The sequence below is a fragment of the Melozone crissalis genome, unplaced genomic scaffold, assembly GCF_028551555.1.
Source record: "Melozone crissalis strain CALT ecotype California unplaced genomic scaffold, PUWL_Pcris_2 ptg000042l_1, whole genome shotgun sequence".
In the NCBI taxonomy this organism is placed as follows: Eukaryota; Metazoa; Chordata; class Aves; order Passeriformes; family Passerellidae; genus Melozone; species Melozone crissalis.
In genome coordinates this window covers 52,583,161-52,603,385 of record NW_026535820.1, presented here as the reverse complement: position 1 = coordinate 52,603,385, position 20,225 = coordinate 52,583,161, and the positions used below count along the sequence as shown (strand labels likewise).

General features: G+C 36.3%; 1 protein-coding gene across 2 annotated transcripts in view; it reads right to left on the bottom strand.

Moving 5' to 3' along the window:
- Positions 1–20,225, bottom strand: part of RELCH (RAB11 binding and LisH domain, coiled-coil and HEAT repeat containing) — a 75,200-nt gene that overhangs the window by 44,169 nt on the left and 10,806 nt on the right. Inside the window, exons 2-8 of one of the 2 annotated variants that reach the window (XM_054284855.1) lie at positions 14,024–14,113; positions 6,185–6,256; positions 6,020–6,075; positions 5,792–5,905; positions 3,631–3,834; positions 3,450–3,541; positions 2,159–2,467 (exon numbers count right to left, since the gene is read on the bottom strand). In XM_054284855.1, the coding sequence (XP_054140830.1) occupies positions 2,159–2,467; positions 3,450–3,541; positions 3,631–3,834; positions 5,792–5,905; positions 6,020–6,075; positions 6,185–6,256; positions 14,024–14,113 (937 nt within the window). The remainder of the gene's footprint in view (positions 1–2,158; positions 2,468–3,449; positions 3,542–3,630; positions 3,835–5,791; positions 5,906–6,019; positions 6,076–6,184; positions 6,257–14,023; positions 14,114–20,225) is intronic. The other variant, XM_054284856.1, reaches the window with a different exon arrangement.

Genomic DNA, 20,225 nt, shown 5'->3' with positions numbered 1-20,225 from the left:
CAGGCTCACTTCCCCTTCTCTCTTCCCATCTGGGCAAGATTTATGCCAAGAAAACACTCTCTAGATACAGTAGTAATGATCTTGCCTTTTAGGATAGAGTCTTAGCTGTTAACCCTTCTTAGTACATTCTGAATAAATGATAGTAATTATCTTCTATAAACAAATGTGGATTGAAAACAATAAATATCCAGCATTTCCATTGTGCTGCTTCTCCTGCAGATCTCAAAACATTTAACAGATAATCTATTTATTCAGTGAGAAAAACTACTGCATTATTACAAACCTAGGGCATAATCCAGGAAGAAAATTTAGCACTAGATACTGGTCTATAAAACACTGTATCAAACACGCTTTCCTTTGACCCTTTGCTGACATATTAAGCCCAAAGTAGAGTACAAAAGTAGCTACATATTACACATGCATTATTCATTTCTGCAGTGAACTGCTTTTGAGGGGACTTGTGAATTGAACTCAACGGGGATTCACGGCTTCAATGAACTACTTCTCAAATAAATCTAGGTGCAGTTTAAACAACTGTGAGCAGCAGAACAAATGCTCTTCTTCTAGTCTCTACCATCATAAATTCCACTGGAAATACACAGCTCATTCCTCACTCAGTGATTTAATCCTGTTTTGATATACACCCTCACTATCCCCAAACCATCAATGTAATATCCATGCACTTAATGCCACCCAGCACTCACCATTAATCTGAGCAAGAAAAAACTTGCAACAAGCCAAATGAAAGTAGGTAGACAAGTATATAGCAACAGTTTGAAGTTTTGATTACTACACGTATTTGTATTCTGTAGTGTACTACACATATCTGGATTTGAGCTAGGATATGAAAGAAACTTAAAAAAGAAAAAAATCTGGAAAGCTTCAACCAAACCACTGACCACTTTCCAGAAAAATCTAAGCTGTTCTACTTTCCTGTTAAACACTAGTATAGTCAACTAAGAGAGAATAAATTTGTCATGTGACTCCAAAGTATTATATTCAGAAATCTTTCCTTCTGTCCAATTCTAAAAGTTAAGATATCACTGAAAAAGTAGCCCTGACCCTCGAACTTAGTGCAAGAAGTACAGAAAATCCAGAAAAAGCAGAATTCTTAGAGCTTATAAGAAAAGGTAATTACTAGCAGGATTAGCAACTTCTTTTTTCCGGTGTTCCTTTTCTCCACCCCACTACAAGGCTGCATTTATTTTTCCATCTGCACAGAATGTCTACACAGATTTCTACTTGGTATTTTGAGATGGAAAGATAGTTCCAGAAACAAATTACAGTATCAAAACCAGCAAAAGCTCGCTAAGGGACAAAAGGCAAAGCAGGATGGCTGCCTGCTTCCCTACAAACAGCAACAGTAAGATCATAAGGTGAGCTACTCGCTTATCTTTGTCCGCAGTGGTAACAATTACAAGTTGTACATACCCTCATTAAGTTTGTGGTCTGTGTTACTCCTGATGACTACAGTGGTTTATCTATCACTTAATGAACAAATCCCTTCTCCTTTTCACTATAAAAACACTTGCACAGGTTGAAAGGGCTTTCTCAAGAACACTTACAATCACAAACTCAGTCTCCAAGTAATAACACAACATGAATTCCCTAACTTAGTTAAATGAATCATAGCTACCCAGTGAAGGCTTGTCCCTAAATCAAAACTCAAAAAAGCAGCGTGCCATTAGATACCTGATAATTACAAAATAAGTAAATGAAAAATAGTGCTGCTCTCTAGCAGAGCTATACACATCTGCAGAGAAAAAGCAAAAAAATTTCCCAACTCTTCAAGCAGAAGAGAATTATTAAATTAAAACTTAAAAGAGAACAGAACTCTGTTGTCTTCCCATTCACTATTCTGATTTTACCTATTTTTTTGTTCCAACAAACAGGGCTGGGTTTAAAACCAAGCAGAAAGTGAAAAGAATTTCTGCAACTTAATACTATAACTGTAGGTTTGTCATATGTACTCCTTCCTGAAGAGATTAGGAACACCATAAAAATATCAGCACTGTACCCTAGAGGTATGTTAAGTCTTTTATTAGCCTTCAAAACACAAATGATCTATTCATTTGGCAGAATTTCTCTGTCAGAAAAATATCTACTCACTCTACAAGAATTTTTAATAATATCATGCAGTTTACAACTTATCACTAACCTATTAGGTTTATCAAAGTGGACTGCAGCTTTAGATGATGGAGGACATGAGGACAGTTTCTCTGTCTCTTTAGAGGGCACAGAATTTAGCATATCATCTTTAGAAGTCCTTGAATCCACTTCAGCTGATAAAGCAAGGCTTGTTTCCTCAATGTTTCCATGTTTACTGTCATTCTCAGAGCTCTTGATATCCAAGTACCGTCCATTGTCCTCTGAGACTGTGAGAGGCACTTGTTTTAAAGAAGGATGGGGAGCTACACCATAAACAGTTGACACAGAAAAGTTTTCATTCTTGAGAAGATCTATTTCACTGAAAAAGCAAAATACGAAATATTTTTGTAGCTTTCGTATGCTGTTCAAATCACACCACTGCAGCACAGAAACAAAGACAACATGCTGAAGAGCTCAACACATTCTTCAATTCATGTGTGTTTAAGAATTCCTGTAACAAATAACTGTGATCACACACACTGTTCAAATAAGCACTAGTTTCATTGAGCACTTTAGTAGATAATTAGTAACAAGAAAAATGTTGCACTGAGTGAGTGAATCAATGAAACAAGTGAGTAGCAACAGTTTTATCTCCTTCTGGCTGAAATCTGAGCACTGAGACACAAATTGTTACAAGACAGAACACTACCTAGGACGCAAAACATAAAATACTAGAGTGGTGAATCAATATGTACTATCCTATCTGGCTTTGAAATGGTAACTATGCAAGTCAATAAAGATACTTAAAATTTAAGCACTTTCCCACACACTGCATCAGTACATCTCTTAAGAGGAATGATATCTTATGGCTTACAGAATGATATGGTTGTTCAAAACTTTTAAGTATCTTTTTTTTTTTTTGCTGTTTTTAAAGATACTGTCATGTCTACTAGTCTCGCTCTTCAGAAAGAAAAACTGTGTTGACGTCAGATGTAAAAACAAGCATCTTTCTGACAGTGCTTGCAAGCTGTACACACTAAGGAGTGACATAAAGCTAATTGGAAAAAAAACTATGTAAAACAGATCAGAAGTGATTGTTTTTAAAGGAATAAACAAGTCACACTGCAAGAACAAAATTGGTTACAAAATCAAATTGTACACGTAATACAGGGAAATAGTCAGTTTGAAGTCTTTTCCTTTTTTTAAATCAAATAATATGCATTGAAAAGGAAAGACTGCCCTGCCCTGAAGAATCCCCAGTAATTTCCTATATCTAAGTCATGGTTCCATATATGTGTTAAAAAGACACTGAAAAGTTATCCAACATTTATCAAGAGTCAAGTAGGTTGATAAGAACATACCTTTCAAGTCTTTGGATTTGTTCCATCAAAGACCATTTCTCACTGTTTAACACACTAATTTGATCTTCTAATTTTTGCACTATTAAACATTGCTAAACACAAGACAGAAACAGAAGAGTTTAGTACAATAAAGTTAAGCAGTACATCAAACAGCTGCAACATTTCTCCGGTGCTGTCTTACTTCTATTGACTGTGGTGCTGTTTCAAACACAGGGACGGTCCCAAGTATAGGAGTGTCAGCCTCTAACTCGTCATCTTCTACACCAACCGATGCATCCACCACATCTCTTGCAGCAACATGATGGTTTCCAAAGTCACGGTACAGTTGTAACAGGTCAGGAGGTTTTGGAATATTCAATCCTACATCATCCCAAAGTTCAAAATCCTTCAAAAGAATAAAAGAAACTCAAGTATATAATATATTTCCTTTTCTTTTCTCTTCCACCTTCGACCATAGGTGATGCAATAGCAAAATAATCACATCAAGACTGCATTGCAGTAAATCAGATAGAAGAATAACTCAGAAAGAAGCAATAGTAGAGGAAGGATTCACTTTGTGAACCAAAGCAGTTTGACCACAAAGGCAGCTCTAGGCAACATACTAGAGAGAGTACCTTTCCAACCACATAGGTCACTTTCTCTTTTGCTAAGACATGAACATTTTTTATAATCAGAAATAATGTTGCTCAAATTCTAGCAGAAACCAATGCAGCTGATACAAGGCAGAAATATTGGTTTTGTTCCCATTTAACTCAGAAGTGCAGGTCTAATTTCCCTAGGGAAGACAGGCACAGTATCACAGAATCATTTAGTCTGGACAAGACCTCTGAGATCAAGTCCAACCTTTGACTGATCATCACCATGTGAACAAGACCAGAGCACTAAGTGCCACATGCAGTCATTTCTTGAACGCTTCCAGGGACAGTGACTCCATCACCTCCCTGGGCAGTCCATTCCAACATTTAACATCCCCATGAAGAATTTCCTCCAGATGTCTAATATAGCTTAAACAGCTCTGTAGAAGTCTGATAGTGAGGTGCAAACAACACAAGGGCCTCCTGTCTCAAACAGGTTCTTCCTTTTCTCATTTACATCTTATCATCCTATTAACACAAGAATATTTCATGTCTGTATATACAAGTAAGTTTGTGCACTGTTGCACAGGAGTTGTGATGGTCTCTTTAATGACTTTAAATTTAAAGTATTGGTTTAAACTTTTTTCCTATTGTTCCCAGTCTTCACTATTATTTTTTCCATAGTCTGGTCACATACATTTCTTTGAAGAAATATTATTTTCTCAAATAATTATATGAATAACATAGGAAAAAATGTGCCTACTATACAGTAATTTCAGTATGTTTATATTTACTTTTAGAATTAAGAATTTTGCTTTTTGCTAATTGTCTCACAAAACAAAAACTTCTCAGTCGAGTGCACAAATAGAATAGACTGTTAATCTTTTCTTTTTTGGGGTCTGTATTCTCACAAGTATTTGGATATTAAGTGCAAATATTCAGTGGAGGTGGAAGATTCAGAAATTCTATTTACCAACCTATTTGCTCCACAGATTAGGATATGAAATGTAGGAAAAGTTTAGGAGGACCAGTTTCACATAAAACTGGATGAAATTCCATATTTAATTCTTCTGGTAATATCCCCATTTTGTGATGAATACATATTGGGTGTTGATATTACAGGGTGCTTTGTCTACCCAGAAACAGAACGAAATCAGAACCTTCCAAACATTCTTGCCATCAAATGTAAGCCAACAGAGATATAAAACTGATCATTTTAAGAAAAATGCATCAAAGCATAGCTATGTTGGGAAAGAGCCAGGATAACATCTTATTACCAAGAGCTTATTCAATACTGTACTCAATGCCACAGGTGATTAAGTACTCTCACACACACACATACACACCCCTAGAAGACAACCAATGAGTAAATTGTATATCCCTGTACAAGTCAACTGAGTAGGATCTAAGGAAAAGATTACATTTGAGATCCAGATCCTTGACTTCAAGTGAATGTGTGTCACACCAGAATACAAGGAAAACATCTAACTCACAGTATTTCACTTCCTCTTTTGCTTCCTTTAAAGAATGCAAGCACACTGTCTCCTTCCTACAAATTTTGGGAAACTACTGCTCAAACTGCTGTGTTTTCAAACCATGGTTTATATATGAAAATGCTAACTAACATATTTAACTTTTAGAGTACTCATATATATGAAGCAAACTGCATGCACAGGAAAAACCACTCAAGTTCACTTGAGTTTATGACAAGATCAGAATATGGAAAGCAGGCATGCAAAAAACCTCAAACCCACAAGGAAATGTTACCTGATCATGATTTTCATCTGAAAATGTTATTGATGTAAGCTTGTAACTATTCTTCAATAAAAATTCATTAACTAGGAAGTTTAGAGCTCTTTTCTCAAGAGGTCTGATTGGCTCCTGGAAAAAAAAAGAAAACACACTAGATCTTTGGTTTATCTTCCTTCCAACTATGGAAGCTTGTTATATTCATACTAAAATCCATGCAAAGTTCAATTATCACCAGTCACCTACCTGAATTTCAGGACTTGATTTATAATTTTTTCGTTCCTGCAAAGGAACTTCATTTTCTGGGGAGGAAAAAAGAAGTAACTAAATTTTACTCTCTCACAGAGGATGAGCTCAGCTACTTCTACATTGTTTAAAGTAGAGACTTAAGAAAAGGTTTATGTACACCACCTGCAGCCTGAGTCAGGTTGGCTCGAAGGGCCTGTATGGTCTCCTTGGCTTTCCGTAGTTCAAACTCCAGGACTGGACAGGGATTTGGATTAAACACACACAGGCATCCAACCAAGGCAAGGGAAACAAAAATAAAATATAAAAAGCAAGGATGGGTATGAAAAAAAAGATACTGTTTGTATTAAACATAAAGCATGCAATCTTTATGGAACTTATGAACACATGCAGCAGAGTTGGTCTGAAAGCAAACTGGTGAACATTTTCCATAGTTTCACTGGCTTTAGCTTAGCTAAGTCAAAATTTCAAGCTGTCTGACAAGGACTCGCTGTAAGGTTTTGGGAAAATATTTGGGAACTGATGCTGTCAAATGTTTTGGTTTTTGGGGGGGGGGGGGCAAGAGGAGTATGTGGGCAATAAGAGCACAGATCTAAATGAAACAAGCATGTTGTGGCAGCAGAGGAAGCTGTCTCCATGTAGCAAAGCTTAAACCATGAAGTGAATGTACAGTCCCATTGATACCACAGACTTGATTTGGAAAATAAAACCATACACCAAAATTTTAGTAGTTTAAATGGGAGATCTTGAAATATACTTTACCTTACTAAAAAAAAAAGTAATTTTACATTTCTATTTAAAAATAGTGGAGTTTTAGGAATGTCCCACACTTGATTAGGATTCTGAATTCAGTTCACTGAATTCAAATGAAGAGAGATGTACAAGACCAAAAACACCCAACAAATGCAGCTCTTCTGCAGTACTTATAAAAAAAGCTCGAAAGGAAAAAAGTCTTTGCACCATTATTCTTGACAGTTTACACTGATTTTCAAAGACCTAGAGCCAGCTTTAAATTCAAAAATACTTCATTGTAGTTCTCCACTCTCTTTTAATTCACCTTTCCACTTCCCTGGTCACTCTTATTTGTTTCTCATGTTCCAATGTTTTCTCCAAAAAGGGCCAGTGGTGATTTGTGTGCACTGGGATTTCATGATTTGATGCTGAGGTCGTACATATATAGTGACCTCAAATTTTAACTCCCTGGAGCTTTGCAAAACATATAGCAAATATTCTTTTAATAGTCATTTACATGTGGAACATCTAAGGAAACCTATTTAAGAGATGATCAGATAAATACATGCATTTCACTAATTCTCAGATTAATCTAATCACACTGAAATATACATTTACCAGAAGGAAGGACTCTTAACTAGTAGAGATGAGCACAGAACACCTACCACGCTGAAGTGTTAGATGACCTATTTAGAATAATTTAATATCTACTTTATTCCCAAAAAACTGAAAAATTTTGTAGTGACTTTTAACAAGGAAGTTTCAATGAGGTCTTTAATCACTGCCTGGAAACAATTTAACATGACATTTTGAAATATTTACACAGAACACAATGCACAGCAGAAACAATGCATTGGCCCTTGCTGGTAAAAAATGTTACTGAAGGCTGCAAATAAAACCAGTTCCTCTTTTGAGCATCTGTAACTAAGACTCTTGGTAATTGGCACTCATGGAAAAAAGATTCACTCAGTTTGCAGTCCTGCATAAAAACTGAAGGAGTTACTACAGTACACCACATTTGCTACATGAAAGTAACTTGTTTGATGCACAGAATTTTACTGCAGCAATACAAAAGCGCAACTGAGGATACAATGAATAAAATATGTAAAATCTCTCTAGTATTCAGCAATGCTGATCTGCAAATACTTCTGTGCAACAAAGTTAGAAAACGCTCTCATGATAAAGTAAGTACCTAATTTTAGCACTTCCTTGCATTTGAGATACTTATTCACAGTTGTAAGATACTAATTTGTTACTTTTTGAAAATTTTAAAGAACTCAAATTAAGAAATTTTTCTTATGGAAATAACTATGTGTTATCATTTTAATCTTGTAAAATATTTTCGAAGACCAGAACAGTTGCAGATCAGGAGTGCCCTGAACTAGAATGATATAAAAAATAAAAAAAGTTAGAAAAACAATGCAAACTATAAAAACTCAGGAATCCAATTAAGGAAAATAGGAGTAAGACATGTCTGAAGGCATAGAAAGCCAAAAAACTCATGTCAGACAAACCCATGTCAGACGGCAAGAATTGAATTTTAGTGCACTGTGACGATGCTGACAATTCTTAGAAATCTTTAGGACTTTACCCATTCAACCTTAAAAGTAGATTACTCTGCTGCATGTTTCTGTTACATAGTAGAAGATTCTAGACATAGTATATTTGAGAAGCTGTCCCTTGGTAGCATGTCAAAACAGCCACATAATCCCACCACAACACAGCATTGTAACAGTTGTACCTCATCTAATCTTAGTAATGGTGCCATGATAATTGCCATCATACAAACCTTGATGCTGTCAACTCAGTCACAAATGTAGCTTTTATTTTAAGAAGTTTATAGGTGTTTATACAATTATACATGAAAACAGCTGTAACATTAACTTCAGTCAAATGTTAAACTGTAATTCAAAGCTCTTTAAGTTATACTGAAATGTGATCTTCTGCCAAAACATGTAATGATTTTTAATTCAACATATCTACCAATGAAATCAACATTAGTAATTCCCATTTGTTGATTCTATAGCATTCTCTTACATAAAAAGGCAACCTTTTAACCCCTTTATTTGTAACCATTATGAACGATTGACTTTTAATACAAATGACCTGATGCCTCTCCCCCTCTCCTGTTACAAAGCTGAAGCTACGCCTTCAGAAGCACTGACCAAGCCAAGCTGAAGTTCACCTTGACTAGGCTGATAACACATACAACTCCCAGCATTTGGTGTAGGGGCTGACACTCCTTAACAATAATGCATAGAAGTTTTGCTGCAGACAGCCTAAGAAAGGAAAGAATCAGATATTCCTCTGCACCAGGAAAGCAAAGAATAGAAATTTAGAGCCTTGAGGTTGGGTAATCTTCCTACAAGGAAAGGGCATTTCTGAACAAGTTAGTTTGCCTTAGGGAAGAAAACTATGCAAATTTCAATGGCTCTTTTAACAAAAAGTGATGGCTTTTAAATGGCTTTCTTGTTATTAAAAGTTTCTAATCACTACAGCTACTATCCTGAAAAAAATTACAAAGCCCGACTTACAATGGTTGAATCTTTCAAGCAAGCAATGATGTAACTGGACCAAGGTTTTCAGATCAGCAATTTCTAAATGTTTCAGTTTTCATGAAGCTAACTTAAAAGAGAACTGCATTTCAGGAATGAGTAGCTTGTCTGCTGAGCTTTGAAATTTCAAAATTAAGATTTCTCAAGGGTCTTATTCTATCGACTCATATTTGTTAATGACTTCATAAGTTATTGGATCATAGATACCGACAAAGAACCACCTGCAACTGGGATTGGACTAGTTGAGATCTCCATGAACAGCAGTCTTGTTGAACCAAGGCCAAAAAGTTGAGGAAATAAACAGTACTTCTAAAATCATCCATCATTTGTGTTGTGTAAGCAGTAGTATTTCCAATTACACTAGAATTTTATCATCTACATTTAGAATACCTTGCCAGATTTTTGCATATTTCACTGTGAAGTACCCAGTACTTCAGATAATGGTACAAGGGTAGTTTTGTGTTGTGAAGCCACTATATGGCATTTGGACATTTTCTTTTAAAAATAGTTTTCCTCTCAAGTATCAAGGGCCCCTTTGCTTACCCAGCTTTCCGCACTTTCATACTCTTACAAGCTCTTTTGTTGATGATGGAAGAAAAAAGGCAGCCTTGAAATGTGGAACACTTCAGCACAAAACACAAATAGCCCCAAATCAGAAAGCTGTACTTCAGCACAAGATATGACAACCACAGTACAAAAATAAAGACCAGCAGAAGATTCATGAGCAAGTAACAGAGAACTTGTCACTCTAATAGTGGGAGGCCAACACTTGACTCAGGAGCCTCATTAATGCTTTGAAGTTAATGAGACAGGACCACCTACAGAGAAGACCTGAACTACAGCACACTTGTCTTCAGCTTCAGCCCCTGGAGACCTACTCTAAGAACAACCTTCAACCTGGAAGGAGATTTAAGAGGCTTACAACTCCTTCACAGGCTTAAGACAAGCAATGGGAAGACAAAACCAGATCTGCTTTCAGGATGAACAAAGTACACACACAATGTTAACAAGTGATTGTGTACTACAGATGCCTTTGTGCTCTGTTTTTAAGTTTTGTTTGATTTTTTAAAAGATTTTCCTCTGATTTTGATGTGCACAATTTAATAGTGCCTACTAAAAAAACACAAAAAAAGGCTCTGTAAAAAGCAGAAACTGTGAACCTGAGTCTAGATAAATTAACTTCTCAAAAATAAATGGTTTTTGTACTGGTCCCCTCCTTTCAAATCTTATTCTTCTAATCAGAGGCACACAGACTAGCTGGAAATCAATGCAAATACAGGGAAATCTGAGAATACATATGATTGAAATGGAGTTTGATTATAAGAATTAATTTTATTATCTTTGAAAGCACAGCATGTGCTTTTAAAATTATTAAATTCTCAAAAATTATTAGATTCTCATCTTTTGAGTTGATGTCAAAGGCAGGTTAGCAATAACAAACATTTTGAATTATGCAAAGTAGGGGGTTTAGACCATGGCAAATTTAAGATGTGGCAGAAGATTGAGTTCCTTAGACTGAATGTGAGGCAGCCTATTTTAAACAAATCCTGTGGGTATTCAAGTTAGGTGTACCCTTATTACACAGGAAGGGAGCAGGTTTTCCATTCTCTAGCTGCTTTCTGGAAATTATGAGTATTTGGAGGAGGTCTACTACCCCTAACAAATCCTTCAGTACTGAGTCTATCCTAGGAACAATTATTTAAAGCACTTAACACATGACTTTGGATTCAAAATTTACCAGTCTTAGAGAACAAGTTGTTTCCATCTAGTAAACTGCAAGCTGTAAGGATGCATTTTGGTTTGTTTCATCTCCTAGTGGATTACAAATGTATAATCCAAATTGTTACATAACTCTCATTTTCATTAAGATCAGGTAGATAAAGAAGAAAATTTATATTTTCTACATTGCAGTTATTTTTGTCATACTTTTCCACATCCTGACTGGCTTCTATGACTTGCATCTTTTCAGTCAAGCAGGTGATAATATTATAGAAGGGACTCAGATCCCTTCCAACAGATTTCCAAAGTGAAAAGCTGTTTTCAGCAACTCTTCAAAACATGCTTGCTTCTAGGCCAAACTTTAATTCTAATTCCAGATGGAAAGAAGTGGGCTAATAGCTTTTAAGTACTGAAATCAATTTCAAACAAGAGTTGATACAATTATTTCCAGGAATTTTTGAACTGTTAAAACAAACAAAAAAATGGCAGCTAAGTCTACACTACTCATAATGGGCAAATGGAATATTGTGGCTTTGGATGATGATATATGCACAGATTTTTTGATTTGGGGCTTTCTAACATAGTCAAGATACAAAAGTATTTGCAAAGCGGGTATGTTATAACCTCAGTTTTAAAGTCCTTCTGACTCAGAGCCGGTTCAGCAGTTTCATTTAGTGACTTATGTGCATTTATGTCCTATCTTTCATTTGATATGATAGGGAACTGATATGGAAATCATGTGTTCTGTCCAAACAGTAAAAAACAAAGACAGGAGCAAGAGAAAGGCATTTACAAAGAGAAACGACTCAAATCTCATCTTCAGAACTATCAGAAGAAAAAGATGACTAATAGCTCATGGCCCCAAGCTTTCACAACAGATTACAATTTTAATCTCCTAAGCATCAAAGCTATTAACAGAAAAGAAAGAGTTCTAGAAGAAATAAATAAGCAAGATGGACTTCCAGTTAGGTTTCAAAGTGCATTTGTAGCTAAGAACAACTTCAAAAGCAGAACTTATAAGCCAGAGTTTGTTTAAAGAAGGAACTGGATTTGCAAAATTTTTGAAACCTCTGTTGACATAATTTCTTAATGTACAAAATAAATACTTATCAGTTTTTGAAATTGCTCGGGAAGACAGCTTTAAACACGACTGAGGCAAAATATTTTAAGCAATTATGACTGAACCAGAATTTTAAGTACAAAGAAAATATTTTTGAAAACTTCCAGTCTTGAAAAACATCCAGAAATAATATTCAATCTTATTTCGTTCAAGTTCTTATGTTATTTTTTAAGAACTCTGAAAAACATCTCTAAAGGAACACAGAACTGTAAATATCCTGACATACAATTTCCTCATCAATCACATATGACAGTAGTCAATCACTATATAGCAATTATCAAAAATACTGATCAATTTTACTATTTAGTTAAACTTATTAACACTTAATTTTAGGCTATATTAATTTCATACTGGAAGTAACCAATATTTTGTCACTAATGTTTTGTCAGAAAATTTCTGGTTCTATTGGATGTCAATTCTGACTGGTCTATATTTTCTAAAAGCATCTCTAATCCAATTCTAAGGACAGCTCCAAGCAAGAATCAAACCAGCTCTCTCAGTAACACTATTGCCAAGAAATACTGACTAGAACTAGGAAAAATCTCTTACAAAACCAAAAAATAAATAAAATACTGGGATTTCTGCTTGTTTCTTCCTTGCATTCCAGGACACAATTCACAAGGCTTGGGCTCCTTAAACACTGTTTTTTTGGGAAGATTAGCTTTCTATTTACAACCATTGCCTCCTTAAAAAGAACTATGTATATTGAAAAAGAGAGTAGCTAAATAGTAATAAGAATCCAGAAGTTTCCATACAAATTGAAGAACACTAAGTTCCTATAGTACTAGACCAGAACACCAAAACACCTGGATTTGCTTTGAGTTTGTGAATTTAATCCAATCCTTTAACTCAGCAACACTGGCTGGGTAAGAAAAATGAGATTTTCCCACCATTTCAGTCTGACTCAGAGATGAAATTGCAGAATGAAGATCCTTTACAGAACTATGTTTTGTCAGCCTTTTCGTTGATTGGTGTTTCAGAGTAGAGACAATAGGGTGGAAGAGAGACATGGCAGCCTGCATCACCTCAGGTTTCATAAAGCTTAACCATGTGAGCAGAAGTCACAGCATGGACAACTTCCACGAGCTCAGGATATTGAATACTACTAACTGACAAGAAGTAAAGAGAGCTCTGTAGCCATTTCTAGAGAGCTTTTATGGATTTCTCTGTGGAAGCTGTGAATAACTTAATATATGAATTTGGAAAAAAACCTGGACAGAGAAACATGGCTCACATGCAAAAGTGGTTAGTAAAATAATTTCTAACATAAGAGATATTGGTGATGTAATAGATCCTGAAATTAAAAGTGCCAAAGACTCAGAACAAAAGGCAAAAACCCCAATCTTATACAACCAAAGAATCAAATAGGAGAGAAAAGCACTACAACTAAGATTTGTAGTGAAGAAGATTTATGAAACTGAGTAAATCCCAAATTTGCTCTGGGTTTGGAGGTGCTTATTTGATCTCAATGAAGGCCATGTTTAAGAGATGACTTGCAACAGATCTTTATGTCAGAAAGCTCTAACCCACACAGTAGCAACAGACCACTATGTAGAGTAATTTAGTGAATGTTTCAGCTTAACAGTAGTAGTCAGCAGGCAATACCAGGATACAGTTCTATTGCCAAAGGCTGGGCACAATTTTCAGGTATACTGTGTGTTTTTGCACTGGTGACATCTGGAATCATACACAAGCACACCTGCCTGAATAGTTACAGAAATTACAGCAGAAGTGTCCAACATCAAGCAACCAGTTAAAACACCTCAGTGAAATCTTGTCACCTTCAGAAATGTTCATTTAAATATACTTATGCTAGAAACAACAAGTTAAATAGTAAAATCAACATTCTGTGATTCCTAAAACATATAGAACACTTACCTGCTACTCTTTCATCCGTTTCTCTATTGCCATCATCAGAGTATCTTGCAAAATCTAAAGAATCAAGAGTACTGATGCTTCCAGCACGATCTTAAGGGGTAGGAGAAAAAAAATAACAGATATCAGAAAGAATCCTGAAGAGCTGCCTTTAATAGAGAAAGCCATAGAGAAAGTCAAAACAGCATCTCATTTCAGAAACTATAAATTGGAGGCTACATGTTCTCAAGTTGTATTGCATTTTCTGAAGGTCTGTAAGTAGAGAGTACATCAGTAAACTTGAACCAAAAATGCAGCACTACAGCCAGTTCACTGAACAGACTGTAAGGTATTTTTGCTCTCCCTAAAAGATGGCATTTCTAGCCTGTTCACAGCAGATGAGGAGCAGCGCATTGTAGCACTTCCCCATTTCCACGTGGGCCAAGGACTTTGGCTTGGACACCCAGGTGAGAACATAAAAGAAACCAAACTGTTGTGTGACAAGTTTCAAGCCAGTCCCTTTTAACATAAACTTGTGGCTGCCTCAAACACTCTACTTCCTTTTCCCATGTTTAGTATTTTAAGGCATGTCACTGTGACCAAATACGTTTTTACATATCTTCTGATCTAGCTTTTAACTTCAGTATATACCCACTTCATTAACAGTATCTAACAAAAGCAAAGGAAGCGCAGTTCACGCTATTGCAGGTATAATATTTTCACTCTATAATTAAATTCTGAATTTAAAAGGGAAAAAAAAATATCAAGAAATTCAGTAATCAGGTTTGGATCTGATCTTGACATTTTTCATTTCACAGGAATGAGAAAGAAAAAACCATCAACCAAAACGCAATTTTGATAATTCTGTTGAAGCACATATTCACCTTTTTATTATAAAAATGCACAAATTACTTGCTAACAGAACTTAAAATAAATTCAACAGTTTCTTAGCACAATTGAACATGCAGAAAGTACCTTAGTATCTTTCCTCTCCTTTTGAAATTAATTTCTATGTAGCACTTCAAGAATAATTTTAATTACATTAGAACTGTTGTCACATTAACAAAGAACAAACTCCACAGAGCTGTCAAAAAACCTCTTATCTGTCAGTGGAAATAGAAGCAATTTCATCACTTGTCAGTCAAACTCTGTCATGACTAACATCATTAAGTATTTAACCGCTCCTCCCATTCTGCATTATGTAAAAAAAGAAAAACAAAGCCAAAAAAAATCAATTAATGAATTTCTTCATATATTTATGCTTCATTTTACTGTAAGGTCTTGTGATATCCTCTCCACATACAGACCAGCATTGTACTCAAGAACACCTGAATTAAGACTGAATAAAGCATTTACACTTACAAGATACAGAGGTTCTAAAGTTCCCCCCCAGCAAGACTTGCCTGAAAACCTTAACCCGTCTGTTCCATAGACAATAAGTATATCACAGTATACAGTTTATATCTACCAAAGGTTTTTTTCCAGTTGCAGTGTTTTCTTATCCAAACAATGAAACAAGCTGTTGCTCCTCAGTGAGTCTCTACTCAGTCATTGGTTTTAAACCTCATTGCTCATATGCAGCTTCCAGTCTCATTCTCTGCAATTTTTTCTTACATTAGTCTGATTTAGTAATTCTCTGTAGGCTGTTCTATGTAGCTTAGCAACACAGTAAAAACTCTTCTTTTTACAGCATCTTTGGAAAATGGACTGCTGCACATTTGAAGAGATTAAGTTCAAAAGTAAACATGAATTCATGCAGTATGAAAGTTTTTAGAAATGACTTTTCAAAACACCCAGCACCTTGATAAGTAGATATTGCTCCAACTTATTTCATTGGGAGCCACAAGATAATTTTTTGAAATCAAATTCAAGACATTTAAATGGAGATCTCAATGAAAAGCTGATGTTGAAGAGAAGTAACCAAGTCTCACATACAGCATTGCTATGGCAAATGCAGAAATGAAACTGTTTCCCCCTGCAGCCTTGCCATGTTCGCAGATCAATTTTCTAATTGATCTGTGAACAGAAGCAAGGTAACATCAGAGAAACAATGCTCAAATTTCAACTTAAGTCAACCACACCACTATTATTGAAGCATCCAAAGCCATAAGCAACACAACTTTTTCTTTATATGTCTAGTGGTGCACTTCAGAGGCCAAGGTTCTCCCCTGAGAACTGATAAACCCAGGCATAAAACACAGACTTATTTGCGAAAGCCAAAAACTTCTTGGAAAAAAACCAAACCACCAAAACCCAGATGCCTATAAAAAAAGCAGGGGGTAACCACAATCTTTGTCAGGATTTAGACAACAGAAGCTGTTTAAGGTCATACCAGCAGCTGTGAATCCAACAAGTCTCAATATCAATCAGTTCTACAACCTTAAGGGTCCTACAGGAACAAGCAACACCAAGGGGGTTTACGATTTCAACACCCAGAAACTGCCTTAAGCACCACCCCTGCATGCACAGCACCAATTTACAGCATTGAAATTTGTACATTCACTATTTTGACTTTGCTTTATCATTACCATATTCACAACATAAGCAAACATTGGACTCCATTTAGGTAGAGGCTGACACTGGGAAGATGCACAAACAGCCACATTAAGACTGATGAAATCAAGGAGGAAGATCTGCTAAGGAACCCCAGCCCTCGTGGGTTTCCTGCTACCATTATTTCACACTGACAGTAATGCTGATGCTCCTGCCATTACCAAAGTGCACACCCATTAGCACAGCCCTAACCCAAGATGTGCCATTACCAGCACAGTCAGGGCACACAGGCACTGCGGAACAGTGAAGAACAGCAGGCCTGTGCCATGGCCTCACCCACCTCAAGTGTCACCATGGAGAAACTGTGTCTGTGACCTTGCTACTTACAACTGTCTCTGTAAGCAGGCATCAGAGGAGGTTTAACTCCTGAAACTAATGCCATTGCCCAGCAAATCATGGAATAACATCTTATAACCTCATATTTTACAGTTCCATAAAGGATGTAGCTGCTCTGCAAGGACTGAGAGGGTGTAAAATGTTGAGATCTCTAGCTGCTCAGAGTGACCCCGAGAAAAGCTGGAAAGTCTCTTTTCCCAGCCTGGTGCTTGAAGAAGGAGTCAGGGCTCTTCATTTCTCGGTCTCAAGGTTGTTTATTGTATCCTATCTATAAAATTATTTCTCCTGTCCTGCCAAGGTCCGGAGACCGTCAGCACGACAGTCAGAGGCACTCTGCCTGCCCCCAGGTGGTGTTACGTCTTTAAACTAAAAACTATGTGTACAATGTCTACAATTACTTTCCAATACCTACCACCTACGTTAGACAGTAAGCTTCTACTCTAAACCAATCTGTAAGTGCCAACATCACAGAAGAAAATGGAGGCCAAGAAGAAGAAAGAGAAAGACTGGACATACCCAGATCCCTCCATCTTGCCTCCCAAATCCCCATTCTAGAAACCCCAAAATCTACTTTTTCAACCCGTGATAACTTCACTACTATTCTACCTAAACTGTTGTGGCTTGCTGGTCTTCATATAAAGTTGGTAATTTGCTCCACGGGTCATAATCAAAACCACAGGTGTTTTGGGGTCCATGCCAGGGCTTCTGAGGCCCCTGGCAGGGTCTTGGCCATCCTGGGCAGCCAGAGGGATGTCCTGGGTTCCCACAGTAAAAGGCACCTCCCTGCTGGCAGCACAACAGCCTCATTTCTTGGGAAGATGGGCAGGGCTGTTTGAAGGAAAGGAATCAAAGGGAAGGCTGTGCTCAGTCACACAGCTCACCTGAGGAATGTGAAATAGCATTTGTCTGAAGCACAAACAGCTGTACTCCAGGACACTGAGTGAAAGCATTTCAACTACAGCATTCAGAAAAGAGAACTATTTTCTGAACTGAAAGTGAAGAAGAAGAAAAAAATTAGAAAAAAACATAACTCAATTTTTAAAATAAAAATAAAAATTTGAGTCTCAAGTGATTTGGCAAAGAATATCAAAGCAACTTCTTGTGGAGAAACCACTGAAAAGGAAAAGTACACTTTGGCTGAAATCTGCTTCTTTCCCAGAAAGAAACCAAATCTGCCACAGCAGCGGGAACCCATTTTGTTGTCTTGGTATGTTCATTCTTATCAAGTCTCCTGAGCATGGATTTTAGCTTCTTTCTCTGAATTAAAACACTTTACAATCAGCAATTCTCTTTTGCTAAAAGCTTTCCTAGTGAATACTGGCAAAATAATTGCTGTTAGCTTCATGTTCAGAAATGGTAAAAGCAAAGTAACAAGAACAATTTTGACAAGCAGGTATAAACAACTGCAGAACATGGATCACCTCAATATGGAACAAGAAAGTGCACAGAGCAGCAGTGAAATAGGCTTAGGGTTTTCATAATTCATACCAGAGAAATGCCAGGAGACATATCAGGATAATAAAGGAGAGCCTGTGCACAGTTCTTGTCTCTTACCTTTACCACTGGAAAAGGATGAGCAAAATCAGAATGCCAACATTCATATACTCAAAGATAAGAAGATTTTTAATCCCTTTAAAAATGCAATGAATTTAATTTCATTTGTGAAGTGAAAAATGGGGTTCAACATCACATTTTGCTTATTAACTTATACACACTTTAAAAATATTGCTTCATTCCAGAGGAAAGGATTTTTAATTCTTTTCTTATTCCCAGAACTGGCACCAAATGACATGCAGACTTCTGCTGACAGCTTCTGTTCCCATGGCATATATTCAGCACTCCCTGAAAGCTGAGCATAACTACCAAAGTAGGAAAATGTAAGGGAATCTCCAAGTGATACATCCCCCTCCACTGACATACATAATATGGAAAAGGTTATGTTTCATTCACTCTGATGACAAAAGATTATTTTTACCAGTTTACCTAAAGAGCACCAAGAATGATCATATTAGCCATATTTTCATGCCAGCCATATTGTCACAGTACATGCATTAAGTAAAAATAAGCTGCAGTCTTCCACAAAATGTCATTAAATAATCTTTACATGTTCATGACACTGTAAATCAGCTAAAAGCATAGACAAATTAAGTGGCATTACTCATTGATAGGAAGCACAAGAAAAAATATTTTAAAAATTAATATTTTAGAAGCTATTTGAATTTACTTTGCAAACATCAAAATTGATTTTAAAAATTACTAGGTGATAAAGCAGCCCAGTTGTCACATTTCCTCTAAGATCATGGGAAATCATATCATCATTTACTAACAATTAATCAAATGGAACATATGAAGACCCAGAAAGCCACAATTTTTCCTTGCAATTCAAAGAGAGGAAGCAATACCATGTTTGTACATGACAGATTCACTTAGCTAACTAAGTGTTCACTTGTACTGAAAAATATCTGTAATCCTGAAACCAGACTACTGCCATATTTTAAACTGCTGAGTGAAATAGCTGGCTAACCACATTTTACAGTGACTGGAGAAATAACTGGCTACTGGAAATAGGATTTTGGTAAGCATACAAGTGGAACTAAAAGTGAATCCTTCCCAGGCAAGATCACAGCAGCTTCCCACTGGATATTGCACATACCAGGACAACGCATTTCCCAGTTTAAGCCAGGTTTTATATGAATTGTAGGGGTCTACGGAGGATGAAACTGCTGTAGGCAGATAGCTCACACATTTCACAGAGAGATAGAACCTTTACTATCTCAAAAAAACTTGAAAAGGTCTGGATAGTAACTTATACCTATAATGCTATCAGGGCCATCAGGTGACTCCAACCTCCACCCTCACACATCACTATTTGGAGAAGCAAAACCAAAAATGACTTTGCATTGATAAAAACCCCAAAACCAAGCAAAAGAACACTCTGAATACGTTCTATCCAATTGGTTAATACAATTGCATTTGTCATTTACTGCAGCATTATCAAACAGGAACATACCAAAGGCTTGGGAAAACTGTTAAGACATTGTTCATGCCATTGGATACTATGAAGATTTATATCACTAACTCTGAATAATCATCCAAGCACAGCTCTGCTCCAGAAACACAGAATTTTTATTGCATGTAGTCTTCTTCTTTTTTTCTTTTACTTTAGATAAAGTGAAAGTGTTTTAACATTAGCGTTTGAATTATTGTACAAGCAACTCAATCCACCAGTAGTAATTTTATTTAATAATAATGCACTCTCTTCACAAATTAAATTTTCACTACATTGGATTTCACTAGGGACAAACATTAAACAAGGCTTGCCAGTTCAGTGTCAGGT